The 16,894-nt window shown below is 42.0% G+C and overlaps 1 protein-coding gene across 1 annotated transcript; it reads left to right on the top strand.

The window, feature by feature from the left end:
- Positions 1-2,600: 2,600 nt before the first annotated feature.
- Positions 2,601-16,560, top strand: lrig2 (leucine-rich repeats and immunoglobulin-like domains 2; the record flags this gene model as incomplete). Its single annotated transcript, XM_079217974.1, has 18 exons — positions 2,601-2,794; positions 3,537-3,611; positions 4,454-4,588; positions 5,030-5,173; positions 5,359-5,502; positions 5,742-5,885; positions 6,206-6,349; positions 8,354-8,434; positions 8,719-8,790; positions 9,003-9,071; positions 11,045-11,208; positions 11,580-11,891; positions 12,028-12,309; positions 12,820-13,260; positions 13,803-13,955; positions 14,465-14,605; positions 15,322-15,600; positions 16,325-16,560. Exons 1-18 carry the CDS (start codon positions 2,607-2,609, stop codon positions 16,558-16,560), a joined length of 3,204 nt encoding a protein of 1,067 aa, XP_079074100.1. The 5' UTR covers positions 2,601-2,606.
- Positions 16,561-16,894: the final 334 nt, after the last annotated feature.

Here is a 16,894-nt window from a genome sequence, read left to right as displayed (position 1 = left end):
CGCCCACCCCCGTCATTTGTATCCTCTTTGTGCTTATTCGCTCTGTTTGACTTGCCGCGGGTCTTAGATGTAATTACGTAGAGGGAAGATTCACATACCATTTTCTCTACACGACCAAAAGCGGTGCTGGCTATTGATGTTGATTCAATTGAAGGAGGATCTGGCCAGAGGGGATTTTATATATATTTATATATTTCAACATTTAAATAGAGGAGATGACAAGCATTTAAATATAGACACACGGGCTCTCCTTCCATCCCATCCCAAACCGTAACATGGACATGGACATTATAAATAACATCAAGTCAAAGTACTGTCAACTTCTTAATTATTTTTGATAAGCCTTGTTGTATTTTTTACTTAATGTAAAAATACATCTGAAATATTGTGAGGTAGTATAGATAGACACTTCAAACATCCGGAAACGTCTTCAAACATGGGTGTTTGTGTAACACCTTGTTAGTTCTTTGTGTATGTGTGTCTCCCCAGGGTCTCCTGCTTGTTCATTCCCTACACATGTGTTTCCCCTCATAAACTCCCTTGCTTTCCCTTGTCCCCTGCCAGATTGTCTTGTGTATTACAGCCGAGCTCTCCAGCGTTAATCCTAGTTGCTATCTCTTATGACCCTGTCAGCCTTTGACTCCGGATTCCCTGGCTGCCCTTTTTTGTATTCGTTTTTGTGACGAAGTAAAGTATGTTTTATGTATAAGTGTTTCTGTATTTCTTGTTTTAGCTGTTACATCTATGTTTTCACTCATGGGGACTTGTAGCATTACCGTTGCTTTGGAAATACCGGTATAATGCAACATCCCTGAACAAACACAAGCCATGCTTACATTTACACACACACACACACACACACACACACACACACACACACACACACACACACACACACACACACACACACACACACACACGACACAATTACATTATTTTTCGTTTCTTTCTTTTGTTGTCTGCCTTATGCATATTTAATTTTATGTTTGCAATTTTGTAAAATTTTAAATATGATATAGGTGGAGGCTTCAAACAAAGCTTCATTTTCTGTATTTTATTTGCCTGATTGTATTTCATTGGTCTCCTCTCCCACTCCCGCACCAGAGACCACATCACCCCAGTGCTCCAAAACCTCTACTGGCTCCCCATACAGCAAATAATCCAGTTCAAGATTCTTCTCATCACCTACAAGGCCCTTAAAAACCTCGCCCCTCATACCTACACCGACATGCTCCCACCCGCAGCCTCAGATCTGCAGACAAACACCCCTCCCCCCTACTCTGTCCAAGCATTGGACCTGGGGGGACAGGGCCTTCTCCATTGCTGCCCTCTCCATCTGGAACTCTCTCCTCCAGCACCGGAGACATTCTCCATCACTCGCCACTTTCAAAACAGCCCTTAAAACCCATTTATTTAAATCTGCTTTTAACCTGTGATACTAGTTTTTTAAATTGTGTTTCTCACAATTGCCATCTTTCTTGTTTTATTGCTGCTTCTATTGTTTGTCTTTACCATGTAGAATGCCTTGAGTACCTTTTTTAAAGCGCTATACAAATACAATATAGCAATAAACAATAAACTTAACCTAACAATACACTTTACCTAAACACACATGTCACTTTAACATACACTTACATTAACCTTATCTGTTTGTCTGAGCACTTTATCTTTATCTTATAATTGATTTAAATATCATTGCACTGTTGCTGTCATTGGCTGTTGATTGTTGATTGTTGTTTGTCTTGTCTAAAGTATGCACCTTCCGCCTAACAAAATTCCTCGTTTGTGTAAACATTCCTGGCAATAAACGGTTTCTGATTCTGATGAATTATTATTAATACAACAAACAATTTTTCAACATTTTTTTGTTTTTCCCATAATATAAAATACATATTTCAGACTACATACTATCTGAAGTTTAAGTTTTGAACTCTCAAGGACTAAAATAAAGCGGCAATGACCACGAATAACCACAAGGATGTGAAATGCTAATACACTTCCGGGCAATTCTGAACACTAAAAGGCTACCACGAAAACATATCGGACAGATATCCAATCAAATCGCTGCAAATGTTTGGCAGGTTTGCGCACGGACCAATAGATTAACTACAGACATGCTGGGAAAAAGGGGCGGGATCTAAGATATCCAATGCCACCAACTCAATGCGCTTTGTTGTTCTTGTGGGACAGAAAGACGGATAAAATATTAGTTGAACTCGCTCCAAACAACCGGCGTTGAGCAAAGACACCGTTTTACACGACTCGTTGTAATAAAACGCGGAGTTTGTCCGATGTCGTGTGCTCAGTATTAAGCTCCGGGAAGGTGTCCGCTGTCCAGATTTGGAGCGGAAGGAATTCACTGGGAAGAAGGGGAGACGTTTCTGCTGGGATGCCTCGCGCAAGTTGGAAAAAACGTGTATTTTTCGGGTCCGACTCGAGTCGTGGCACTACAAACCTAACTTATGTGTCCGTGTGACTGATATCGAATTGCGGGAACGATTTTATGGTGGGGTTTCTTGTTTTTTTTTTTAGCAGTTAACGTGCCAGTTTAGCGAGTTAGCCACGTAGCTAACGTTACGCAGCCCCCGGTGGGGAAGACGTTTAAAATGGCGGAGGGTTGGCCCGTTCCTTCGGCCCTTGTTTTCATGCTGCTGAGTTTAAGTGCCCGGGCTCTGGGGTCTTGTCCTGCTCCGTGCTCGTGTTCAAAGGGACAAGATGATGTCCGGGTCCTGGACTGCAACAGGAAAAGGCTGTCTACTGCTCCTGTTGACCCACCGGACGAGATAACACAAGTGTAAGTGCACAAACAGTGAGACGCAAGTGTGTGGGATTCACTGACTCCACAGCTCTGATTTGTTGCTCAATGCATCATAACATACAAAGTTATCTTTATTCATAACGTTATGTTTATTACCGAACGGTTGTTTTCATTATTTTGATGATAACGGCATCAGTGGGGCATTTAATAATAATGTCTATTACATAGTAATTAGTTTTTCCAGTCTTTTAATAAACTCTGACTGAACTATATATACATCATCAGACTTTGCCTTCAGTTGCCAGTTTAATAGGTACACCTAGTTAAAACCAATGCAATTTCCTTTTATTTATGACCACTTTGGAGGTCGTGGTTTGTGGTGCTGTGGATTTCTATTGCATTCTTTCTGATATTTAGTCTATTTTTGTATATTATAATACGACATCTCTCTTTATGTAATACAGTTCAAGAGCAACACAATTACAACCTTTTCTGAAACTGTTTCAACAAAAACTGAATATTATGACCATCATGCTGGCAGCATTTGTTGCTGGGCTGTTGCATTGCTGGGTCGTTAATAATCTGACAACTGAACATAAATAGCAAACGATGTTGAGTGTCTTCAACGTCTGGGAATGTGTTGTATAATCTATGATCTGCCGCTGAAAGGATTTTAATCTTTATTTAATGTGCGCTTTTCAATTATTCCGCAGCAGATTTTTTTTCCAGCTTCAGTCTTTTTAATGGGATACTAATGTTATGTGGAATTTCTTTTCAGCACCATGAATCACAATGAACTGACCGTTGTCCCCTTTCTTGGAGATGTGTCCTCAAATATCACCTCGCTTTCACTGTGAGTATAAAATACCAAGTTTTCTAGCCTATTCTGTCACTACTCGCACAAACATCTAAAGTAGCCTTTAGTTTATTATGTAAAGACATGACTCCTTTTGTCTTTTTTTCTTTACGTGCTTTTCTCAAAGAAAAAACGACCATTAAACTTTTATTTGCAAAGATAAACACATAGATCTATTTTGTTGTGTTTTAGACCCTTTAGGAAGAATTGGAAGGGTTCAATCTTTTGATGCCTTATTATGTTTTGTATACAAATACACTGGAGCCAAAACATTGGTAAGGTACCATTAGGTATTGTCTTTTGTAACTCAGCAACAGATATGAGTCTTTCCTCATGTTTATATGATTTGAGTAGTCCATAGACATATAAACTAGTACTCAGAAAGGATGCACTGACCCGGTACTGATAGCTGGTGCTGGTGGCAATGGAGCCGCTCTATTCTATTCAGTTCTATGTTTACGTCTGGTTACACACATGTGTTCCCCGTCATGCTTTAGCAGCACACCAGTAGAATGCATAGCTGAGAGAGATAACAACATGCCAGCTGTTTCAATGAATTTCACACTTGCTCCGCCAACAAGTTCCACTACTATTTAGTGTCTAAGATTAATTGCCTCTGGACATTTTGTTTAACGAAGTAGGAAAACGATGTTCAAATCAAGCCTATGTTGCCTTACACTTAAAAAGAGTGGTCCCAGTCGGTTCTACCACTGAGGCATACAGGTTATTAATGACACTGATATCCGATCGGTTCTCTTTATCAGCCTATACCCAAAGGCCAGGTGGGGGTATCAGGACAAAAAAAAAAAGTTATATATATTTTTTTTTATATGATTCAGAGTCCACAATCGGATCTCAGAACTTTTGATGCATCAGCTGCAGCCATACCTTTCCTTGGAGACACTGGACCTCTCATCCAACTCAATCTCAGAGCTCAAAGTCGGATCTTTCCCCTCCATGCAGCTGAAATATCTGTAAGTAATCATCTTCATTTCACATATTTTTTTCCTTCAAGGAATAGATTTACTTTAAGAATAGTCTGACCATGCAAATTTAGAAAAGTGTTTGAGTACATCGAACAAGGCTACACATTACTGCACATATATAGTATTTTAATAATATAAACCATCCCAGATCTAATCTAATGTTGTTGGACACTTGTCATATCAGTACAGAAGTTTATTATTTTAAAGTAACTAATAGTAAACAAGTGGTAGAATGGGCTGTGTACATAATGCAACAGTAAAATGACAGCAGTTATGGCTGAGCACAAAAGACATCTTGTTTTGATAAGTTTGACTTTGGTGGGTAAGCATCTTATTGTATGTGGATGTCACATACTGTAGATTTAACTACAGAGCAAACAGTCTCCTCCTTGATTTTGGCTCTAATGTTTCTGCTCTTTTATCTCAAAGGAATTTGAGTAATAACAAGATCAGCGTCCTCGAGCCTGGCTGCTTTGAAAACATCTCCAGCTCCCTGCTGGTGCTGAAGCTGAACAGGAACAGATTAGCTGTGCTGCCATCCAAAGTCTTCAAACTTCCACAGCTTCAGTTCCTGTAAGTATCGAATGATGTGTTTTGGTGCAAAACTGAAATTAATTTGTCAAGAATTTAACAGTTTATATTTGGCAGACACGTCTTTGGATTAAAGCCGGATGAATTTGGTGCAAATCCAATGGCTCTAGTTTCTTTTGGTGTAAATGTACTTGGTTGAAGGAAGCTGGTCTTTACACTCATTGCAGTGAAATGAAGCGTAACAAGATCAAGATCGTGGACAGTCTGACATTCAAAGGGATGGAATCGCTGAGGTCACTGAAGATGCAGAGGAACGGCATCACTAAGCTCATGGATGGAGCCTTTTTTGGACTTAACAACATTGAAGAACTGTAAGTACGAGGTTGTAGATTCTTGAAAGTCAGATTGAACAGTTGGTTAATAAATTGTTGAACAGTGTAGAAAAAGGTACAAAGATTACTGTAAATGCACAAATGTTGGTTGGGAAAAATGCAAAAGTAGGAGGAAACCTCACAACTTAGTCAGTATTTTTATGCAGCTGACAAAACAATTCATGCAATTTCAGTTGTTTTTTGTTGATGCCATTTTGTTTATTACATCTGTGTCTCAGTGAGCTGGAGCACAACAACCTAACGGAGGTCAACAAAGGCTGGCTGTATGGACTGCGCATGCTGCGCGTCCTGCGGGTCAGCCAGAATGCTGTCGGCATCATCCGACCAGACGCCTGGGAGTTCTGCCAAAAGCTGGAGGAACTGTGAGTGTGTTTGCTTCATAGCTAGAATCCCCACGCAGCGAAGAGTCCCCACTTTCTTTCATCAGCCCTGGGCTCTGAAATGCATTCTGTGTCATCAGAGGACTTACTGTTATCTTTCTGCAGTACTGTTGGCGTCTGGAGCTAATTCAGGGTTGTCTTGCCTCTGGTGAATGTACTGCATCCCCCCCCCCCGCCCCCCTTTTTTTTATTTTCACAGTTTTGTCAGAAGTGCCTAATTTTGGAGTAGTATTCTTGAATGTGCAGCACAAGAATGGTGTTTAATATGGAATCTTTCTCATATTTATGTTTGTTTTGTGCAGGGACTTGTCCTTCAATCATCTGACTCGACTGGAGGACACGGCTTTCGTAGGATTAGGTCTCCTAGAGACCCTGAACCTCGGAGAAAACTCCATCAGCCACTTGGGAGAGGGAGTGTTCAGTGGCCTGGCAAGTCTGCGCACCCTGTAAGTGCTACTCGGAGAAATCTATCTGAAATATGTGTGCCCTATCGGCTCTAACCGGTGTAATATTGCGCAGTATACAAAATGTAACCCTCCTGACATGTTGTTGGCTCTGTGCATTCCTATGAAGGCTGCTAACTACAGTAGGTCTGGATTTGTTTCACTCTTCATGTGTAGTTCTCGCCCCGTCTTTAATACATTTCACAAGTAATCCTAAGTAGCAGTAGAAATAACAGTAGAAATTGTCTGCATCCTCTAATATAGTCTTTGTTGCGGTCAGATTCTGTTTGTCATTAGTCTTAGATCAGTGTGTAATTTCCCCAGAATCCTCTTTTTGTTTTGTGTCCTCTGTCCTACCAGTCATCGTGGGCATCATTTTGATATCAAAAGAGTTGAAACCTGAAAAATATACTGTAGAGTTCTGCTCAGTCACAGAAGAAAGGAGCTTTATTACCCAGTGCAGACACATCTACATTTAATATTTGAGAGGCAATGCACCCCTAGTGCTGAGTCCATGTCTTCCATGTGAGGCGTATACTGTATAGAAGGTTGTTGTAATATTGTGTGTGGGAGAGAGTAAACTGGTATCCACACTGAGCCAGGAGGCTAAGAGATAAAGGTTGATACAATCTTTTGTTTGTGTGGGTAGAGCAAGACTTCTTCTGGTCTGGGATTTCAGTTTGTTTGTTTTTTAATATTTCATCACGCAGGCCTAAAATAATATCGGCGCATGCTATGCTCAACGTTTACGGAGCATATCGAGCAATAACGCAGCAGCTCTGGGATGTTCTTTCTCGGGCGTTGGATACCATTCGATATTGTGCACCACTCCGTTTATTAAGTTAATGGGAGTGAACTTTTACAATAATGTCCTGCTACATTAATATCATGGCCATGAAAATACATTCCGTGGTTCGGCAGTGTTATAAGTCTGCTGCTTCACTCGTTACCATTCACAATGTGGAAGCGTACTGTGTCGATCCCGGAGTGAATTTAAAGAGCAAGCAAGGGAGCAGACAAATGAGTATTGTAAACCTTTAAATTCAGAATAGATGCCTCATCCGATTGGCCCCTCTGTTTGGCCTTTTATAGAGACCACTGATCAAACTATTTAGAACAATATCGGCTGAAAACGTTTGATGGCCGATCGATATGAGCACCTGGGACAAGATGGAAATGCGGCAATAAACTTCAGTGAAGTCAACAGAAATAAATGGCAAGATTTATTTAAGAAATCGAAACTGGACGGATTTAGTGCTTTGACATGCGCCAAAGCTCGTTGAGAAAATTGAGCGCCAGAGTAAAAGAAAAGCATCTCTTTTATTTCATATTTTTCTTTTTCTGGGTTGTTAGCTGTTAACGGGTGTCTGCTATCGAAAGCTAAACAAACCAAAACTGACACGTCTATTCTGAGCCACATTAACACCACAACAGCTTTGAAACTGCTTTTGTAGCTCAGGTTCAGAATATCAACCTAATTGAGCAAGTGTGTCTCCTACACCACACATTTGCCTGCGAGGTAAGAAGTGTTGTTCTGAGAGAGGAAGTTGTGAAGTCGTTATATGCCGCGCAGACTTTCGCTTCAGCCACCGAGCTGCAACGAGAACAGGGTTATATTTGGGAGTTTGACCATCCTTGACGCTTTCATGTGAGACGGGGAATTGGAGAGCGCCGAGGTTCTTTCGGAGGTGGCCAAGCATGAGGAAAGAGAAACAAAAGAGCCTGTACCCATCTGATCAACACAGGGCTCCTCTGTGTTTCCAGTGGACACATGAACTGTCCCAGTGCTAAACAGAGCCAATTAATTTCTCCTCGTCGAAACCGCAGGGGCAGCGAACTGTAACACACTGTGGAAGTATGGTGTCTCAGATTGTTAGCCTCTTATATGAGAGTCACTGGCACCGACAGCCACAGTGCAAATAATGTGGATCTCTTTACATCGACGGATGATGTGCTGTTTCTTTCAGAGTGTTTTAATATCTTACAATGTCACTTTTGTTTTTTCAGAGATATCCGCAACAATGAAATCTCCTGGGCCATTGAGGACTCCATTGGTTTGTTTGATGGAATGAAGAAGCTGAACACACTGTGAGGACACTCGGGTTGTGCACATAGATACACAGATATTGACGGATTTTGATTTAATAGATGATACACGTTTGTAAATTATCTTGTATTTAGACAAATATAGAAGGTGCATCTTTAATTCTGTGGCAGTGAGAAATACTTTTAGATAAACTAATGCTTTAATCAGAAGATGTTTCTCGTGTTTATTAAAACTGGCATTTGATAGGATGGTGAAATGTCTACATTTCTAAGCAGGTTTTGTGGCGACGTTTTTTTACTGATATGAAATATTTGTATTCTTACAGAATCATACAGCGGAACAAAATCAAATCAATCACAAAGAAAGCGTTTGATGGCCTGGAGGAGCTGGAGCACCTGTGAGTAAAGACGCCGCTCACCCCGAGTTCCCCACACAGTTCAGTTATACTTGTGTCTCAGAAGGACCTCTTGTTATTACTGAAGACGGCAGGCTTCTTCTTCTTTTTTTTATCACTGTCCTGTTGTCGTTACGATGCTTGTGAAATAGGATGCCATCTTGATCAAATGACATCATAGGTGTGTCTAATCCATATTTATGTCCACTCTGCAGGGACCTCAGCAAGAATGGCATCATGTCGATCCACCCCGAGGCGTTGTCCCATATGAAGCTCAAAGTGTTGTGAGTACACGCTAAAGGAATCTTACAGTTCTCATAAACACATTTGGAAGCCGGCTTTTCCCAGTGTTATTATTGTTTCTTTGACGCGTGTAACAAAGTGGCTTTCATTAAAAAGGAATTATAATGATTAAGGACATATTTAGCATTTAAGTAGTTGTATGAAGAAGGTGAATTGTGGCATATTGTTGGCTGACTGCAGCTTTAGTAATGAACGAATGTGAGCACTGTAACTTTACTTTCACCTTTCACCCCATTTAGTTTTTGGTGAAGACGTTTAAAAATGTGTGTTATTGCTGAGTCATTGGATTGTAGTCCAATCGTGTAATTGTTGGCGGAGTTGGTCAAGCAGAGATTTTTCATTTCGCTGATGAGTTGCAGCAACCTTCATTAGGACGGTTGTCTCTCCTGCTTGTGAGAGGAGACAGTGGAAATGTTAATGTGGCCTTTTTGCGCTTTCGATCTTAGGGTCGCCTCTCAAGCGGACGCTAACGAAATGCCCCAACAGCTGTTAAACCGAAAATGTAAAATGACAGAAGTTATATCCTGTTATTCATTAGTCTACTGCTTTAAGAGAAAATAACACTATTTGCTTGTCAAGTGGATATAGTGTATTTGCCTGATCACTTAGCTACAGGCACATAATGGTTACACCCTTGTAATAAAGATTTATTTTAGGCTCACGCGTAATGAAACATGGTTGTGGAGGCGGGGTTAACAATTAAGCCAGTATCCTGTCTTTATTAAGATAAGCTAATGGTTTTCTTGCCTGTAACTTGCTTCGCATAGTTGTTTTTTTTACCTTGCGTGATGGTTAGAAAATGAGAACCCTGGTATATGATAGTGGTGATGCTGTTAAGATCATTAAATGACATTCTATCTAATGAATTTGATAATTGGCAACAGTTTAAAATGGCTGTGGATCATTGGTTGTTGTCTGTATTGTGTTTGTATTTTTGTTTAATCGGATTATATTTGATTAACACTGCTGTAAGGCCTTGACACACTGGGGGTGGGGTTTCCGTACACAATTCAAACGTCAATATATGTTTTTTATACTGTTTTTGTCACGAATACTTTCACAAAGATTCTGAATATAATGCGGCAAAAAAAATACACAGGGTTGATTTTCTTTTTCTGAGCTTTCACATCGTGAATAAAGGGCATCAGCCAATCAAGACATGTAATAATCCAGTCAGGATCAGGAAAACACACTTTATTACTCCCTTTAACCTAAACAAAGCAGCGCATACCGGATCACTCCTTCTGTTCTTACCTTTCAAAATAAAAGCCATACACATATACTACTCTCTGTTTAGCAGAAGGGAATTCAAATTCGCCCAGAGCATTTCACTACAAGGAAACTCAATGAAATAGTTTACAGTAGCTTCAGCAATACAACAAGTCACCTTGGGCAGACGCCGCTTCGGGCCAAAAGGGTCCTGGTAGTTGATCGTCTGCTTGGATAAATCTATTCAAACCTTTTATTGAAAGTGTGGTATGAATAGTTTTGATGCGAAATATCCGCCCCCGGTGTGTTAAGGCCTTTAGTTTAGCAATACTTACCTTTTGGGTTCAGAGGAACACGGCTATTTTCAGCAACAATTTGTTGCACGTCGTTACAAGGCCACCAGAGCTCTGGTTTCTTGATATTTGGTGTAATAACAAATACACAGTTACTCTTGCATGCTTACTGTTATTCAGTTACTCAAGCAGCACTTAATATGTTGTCACTGTAGATAACTGCCCTCTTTATATTATTTAGGTTAATTGAACCATCATTTCAACCAAGTAAATTCAGGTTTGCGTCTCTAAAAGGGTAAATCCTCAACTGTTCACAAACTCATCCTGTAAATCCCTAATTCATATTCATTTGTTCAGTGTTTTCATCTCATCCTTTTCATCTGTCCAGCAGATTCCAACTAGTTTCACAAAGACTCATCTCACGCTTCCCCCCATTACCTTTGTGTTCTCAGCGTCCTGAACACGAGCAGCCTGTTGTGTGACTGTCACATGCAGTGGCTCGGGCCCTGGCTGACTGTCAGCCAGTTCCAGCCGTCTGTGTCCGCTGTCTGTGCTCATCCCGCCAGCCTACTCGGCCACAATGTCCTGTCCATCAGCCCGGAAGAGTTTGTTTGTGGTCAGTCCCATTCTCTCTCTCTGTTTTCTTTACACTGTTTCCAGTCCGATCCAATATAGGCACTGGAGAATGTTTGTTGATGTAAGCCAGGAAGGGGCATTTAGTTTGCATTTTGGGATTGTTTATCATTATTTGGCTCATGTAAGTTTTATTCACAGGGTTAATAACCAGATGCACAAAATGTCTGGAACACTGGGGAATGCAGTTCGGTCCCAATAGAAGCTCAGGCGCACCATTGCGTTGCTCTTCCAGTATTGTTACAACTAATATCTTCCATTTCAGTGAAGAGGTCTGCTGTAGAAATGTGGATTTTCTAAATAATAATCTAATAAAATGCCTCAAGCGCTTCACACTTTCTGTCCCTGCCACAGATGATTTCCCCAAGCCTCGGATCACAACTCACCCGGAGACGTACGTGGCGATGCGGGGGAACAACGTGACCCTGAGCTGCGTTGCGTCCAGCAGCAGCGACTCGCCAATGGCCACAGCGTGGCGGAAGGACGGGGAGGTGCTGTATGACGCGGAGGTGCAAAACTACGCCCAGTACCAGGAGGGAGAGCTGATCTACACCACTGTGCTGCACCTCTTTAACGTCAACTTCACTGATGAGGGGCGCTACCAGTGTGTGGTCTCCAATCACTTCGGCTCCAACTACTCCAACAGGGCCAAGCTCACTGTGAATGGTGAGGACGTTTGTCAAAGAATGTGATTAATATCAATCAGTTGGGCTCATAAGATTTTCTCTTGCAATCTTCTCGAAGCTGGCAGGTGCTGGTCTATATTTTCTATCTGTCTAATGATAGTGTCTTATTTCTTCAGAGCTGCCATCATTTCTTAAAACTCCCATGGATCTTACGATCCGAACTGGGACCATGGCCAGGCTGGAGTGCGCTGCTGAAGGCCATCCATCGCCCCAGATTGCTTGGCAGAAGGACGGAGGCACTGACTTCCCGGCTGCCCGGGAGCGCAGGATGCATGTGATGCCAGATGATGACATCTTCTTCATTGCTAACGTGAAGACAGAAGACATGGGAGTGTACAGCTGTACTGCGCAAAATGCAGCTGGCAGCCTGTCTGCAAACGCTACTCTCACCGTCCTGGGTGAGTCACCCGTCTGCTCTACACAGCATATTACAGATGTTTTTACGACTGGGCTTAAATCAGCTGAGAGTTACTCTGCTCAAATTGGCTGCTCCTTGTTGTCTGTCACCCATTACACATCTTAGTTTTTTTCGTTTTTACCTCACGACGATAGAAGTGCGAACCTTATTATGTCCATGGGGGATACTTAAATCTGGCGTTTCTGACAACTGTTTCGTCACAGCTGGTTTGCTGCATCAGAGTGCACAAGTTTCCGTGGACAGATACTCACTCACACACACACACAGAGACACTCATGATCCTCCTGGCGGAGATAATAGTAATTATACTTCTGATACTTTTTATTTGAGCTTTTTGCTTGTTTATAATAAATGACTCACGATCAAGGCTTAAACATTAGCACTAACAGACTTCTCCAAATAAGCAACTGGACCTCATACACGTCCATCTGAACGTTTTGACACAAATGCCACTGATGATCCTGACTAAATCCAAAATCTCCTCTTTCAGAAACTCCATCCTTCATGCGGCCGCTGGAAGACAGAACGGTGGCGCGTGGCGAAACTGCCGTACTTCAGTGTATAGCTGGAGGCAGCCCAGCGCCCCGCCTCAACTGGACCAAAGACGACGGACCTCTGCTCCTCACCGAGCGCCACTTCTTCGCCGCAGCCAATCAGCTTCTCATCATAGTCGACGCTGGTCCCGCTGATGCCGGGAAGTACACCTGCATCATGTCTAATACTCTGGGAACAGAACGTGGCCACATCTACTTGAGCGTCTCGCCATCGCCCAACTGTGAAATCGGCACGGGATACGACCAGGACGGCTGGACCACCGTGGGCATCGTGGTGATTGTGGTGGTGTGTTGTGTGGTTGGAACCTCGCTGGTCTGGGTCATTGTCATCTATCACATGCGCAGGAAAAGCGAGGACTACAGTATCAGCAACACAGGTCAGCAGTTTAGTCACATAACGGTCTGTGATATGAAATAAATGTGCCTTATTTGAAGCTTCACCCAATAATGGTGGCGGTTTACGAACCATGAAATGTGTCTATGGGGACGGATCTTTGTTGTGAGGATAAGACTGTTTCACTGTTTTTGTAGGATTCCATGAAAAACCTGAAAATGTAATTGGATTTGAAAATAGGCATTTTCAGGCCTGGAGATGTTTTGGTGGAATAAATTAGAAATAAGAAAGTCATGGAAATTAACTTCAGAAATACCTGTATGATAGAGTATATGTGGTTCAGTTAAGAAAAATGTATTTTGGTTCAACAATACTTAAATGTTCGCATCAGATCGTTGGTCTCTACGTGGGGTGTCAGTGTCTTTTTTTTTTTTGTATTATATTTTATTTATACACAGAGGTTCAAGAGAAAGTATGGTCATGAAAATGTGCCTCATAGCATGGGAAAGTGTTGGAAATGTATTCTTAAAAAATGTGTATGAACCCTGTTCACAGAACTCAATAGCGTGTCTCTGTCTGTTCCAGATGAGATGAATTTGCCAGCAGACATCCCCAGCTACTTGTCCTCTCAGGGCACTTTGTCAGAGCCCCAGGAAGGCTACAGTAACTCTGAGGCTGGCAGCCACCAGCAGCTCATGCCTCCTCTCTCTAATGGATACGTCCATAAAGGCACAGATGGCGAGTATTCTTCTTTTAGATTTGGTTAATTCCACCATTTTTAGTTTTAGTTTTCTCGTGATGAATAATGAATGAATGAATAATCAATTTGTAACATCCATAAAAATGTTCTTTATCATGATGAAAAGATAATTATGTCACCATCTTGGCATAATAAGTGTTTTTCTTGAGCAACATAAGCACACACAATTCTTATAGTAATCATCATTGAGCTGCACGCAGGAAGGTAATCTCTGCTCTCATCATTATACGCTGGTTTGGTTTGAGTTTGCATTTTGATCACAAGAAAACAAAGGTTGTTATGTCAACATCACATCATTATACGCTGACACCTAACGATCCACCACCCGTACAAATCACTTTAACTGACATAAACAGACAAAAACATACATTTCTTCAAATGAAATACAGCTTCTTTGATCTTCTTTTCGGGATTCAAAAGTGTTTGACATTCCCATTGCCAGATCCTTTTTGAAATGAGACACTGACTACTTTCATTCTTGTCCCAGGTGTGTGTTATGGAGACGTGGCACACGAGGTGGAAACTGAGGGGAACGGCATGCTGCACTGCAGGGTCGGCTCTCTGTTCACTGGCCGGAGCAGCTTCCACCCCGCAGAGCCCCGTGAGGGAATAGCTGGACTCCCCACAGGTTAGTGTCATTGACATACAAGCAGTTCAGTTCAGAGTTCAGTTTTTTTTTTTCCATATGAAACTATGCTTTCTCTGCCTTTCACCACTTTATCATTTCATTTTTATATAATTGCATTTGAACTCATGAAATTAGAGATTAAATAAGAGAAAATGCATACTGCTCTCAATAATCGGGTCAGGATGCTAGGAACAGTTGCAGCGATACAAGCATAGATGCATATGTTTTTGCCCACAAAAAACACATCAAATACACAAAAAGCAACTCAAAATGTTTTTTTTTTTTTTTTTTTTTTTTTTTACAACAAAAACTTGCACAGCTAAAAAAAATAAATTTGAGGACGGAAATGAAAAAGTAACAGCATTACAGGTATGTCTTAATTATGTTTTGTATGCAGATCTGAAATTGTGTGAAATTTGAAATCGAAGTCCAGGTCTCAAAGAAAGGCGTTTAAAAGTGTATGGCAAAACAAGCAATGCTTTTTAAAAAAAAATTTATGAAAAGATTTGATTGTAATTGTTTGACATTTACGGTAATAAATATATGGTGAGCACAATCACCATACAACGAGTAATCAGGTGATGAAGTGCGCTTTAGCCACGGCCCGCATACATCCCACTGACTGAGTTTTAAAATGAAGCCATGGTCTGGAACTGGCCTGAAAAACGGACATAAGGAACGTAACGCTCATCAAGATGCTGATTCTCTCTCGCCAGGTGGCGGTCCGGGTCCGCTGGTCATTTGCTCCGACTGCTACGACAACGCCAACATCTACTCTCGCACGCGGGAGTACTGCCCCTACGCCTATCTGGGCGAGGACGACCCGCTGGACAAGACTCTGCAGGGCCTGAAGGAGGGCTTCAGTGAGCAGGCCCAGCACGAGGACCGGGCGCTGGAGAGCCTCATTAGCAACCTGGACTCCTCTTCCTCCGACTTCCTCACCCCGCAGGACAGAAGGCTGAGCAGCCACACTCCCCCGGAGCACTACTCTAATGGTAAGACACTTCACCTGTTAGAGGAAGGTGATGACACCCTCCCTTGTCTAGGTGGCAATAATCATGTCCGACCTGCTGAGGTGTTTTAGGATGACATTTTGTTTCAGCCTCCTGTATGTAGCGACTGAACAAATCAATATATTAAAAAAAAACCTCAGTAAACATTTTCTTCCCTATTTTGTGGCTGTTATAAATCTTGCAGAAGCTCAGACAGGTTTGCACCAGGCGTTCCTTTTTATCTATTAAGTATAAACACTGATTTACTGAAGCAGATGAGAGATTTCCCACGGAACGGGGAAAGTCACAGGATTGTATTTATTAGAGATATTGATCTTCCAGATATGATCTGTGTAGATGCATGCAGGCTTGTTATGAAGGTTGTTCAGGGGGTTGTAGAACATTGTGTTCTCTGTTGAGATGAGAGGAGGAACTACTATGGAAAAGTAAAACAAACTACTTAAATGTGGTTTATCAATAGTCAAAAGGTATAGGGACTGAAATGTGTTTCACTGCATGAATGTAAAAAAAAAAAAGGTGGAAAAGAACAACTTGAAATTGCTTGTTTTGTCAAACCAACACTCCAAAATGTAAAGATAGTTAAAACAGTTAAAAGTCGCAACTTCCTACATTTCAGAAGCTGGAGTCGGATGATATTTGGCAGAATCAGTTTGTCAGAGATAGTATGTCGGATAATATATCTAATACATTTTTGCTGTATTTTCAGATTTCCTCAGCCGGTCCTTCTGGGGAGAAGGGGAAGGTCCGTCCACAAGACCCCAACCAGACGCGTCGCAGCACCCGGTGGCGGTGCACAGGACGCCGCCGCCGCTGACTTCCACTGCCGCCGGGGCGGAGGAACGGAGCGTCGGCGAGGCGGACTGTTTTCCCAGCCAATGCACACAGGACCACAGAAGTGCCTCTAATAGGACTAACCCTCAGGAGCACCCTGCTCCCACATAGGTCCTTGCACTACATCCCACCTTCTGACTCCCCTTTGCTGCAACGCCCCCTCCCACCACCACCCCTCCTTCACCCACTACCTCCAAAGAGACTCCTCACATTCTGCCAAAGATGCTCTCTTGTATGTTTACATTCCCCTTTTCACTCGAGAGGGCATGCAAACGTCCTCCACCGCGGAGAGGCCGCTGTGTCGGACCGGAGAAATGGGCAAGTGATTCGATTTACCTCCTCCTTGACACCTCCACCTCTGCAGGAAACCTTTTTTTTTTTATTTCTCCCTCCCACGTCCTCCAGTCTTCTTTTGTTCTCTTTCTAGAGAAAAGCTATGAATGTA

Source organism: Taurulus bubalis (assembly GCF_910589615.1).
Source record: "Taurulus bubalis genome assembly, chromosome: 5".
Classification (NCBI taxonomy): Eukaryota; Metazoa; Chordata; class Actinopteri; order Perciformes; family Cottidae; genus Taurulus; species Taurulus bubalis.
The sequence above is the reverse complement of the archived record's forward strand: the minus strand, read 5'-3'. Positions and strand labels throughout refer to the sequence as shown.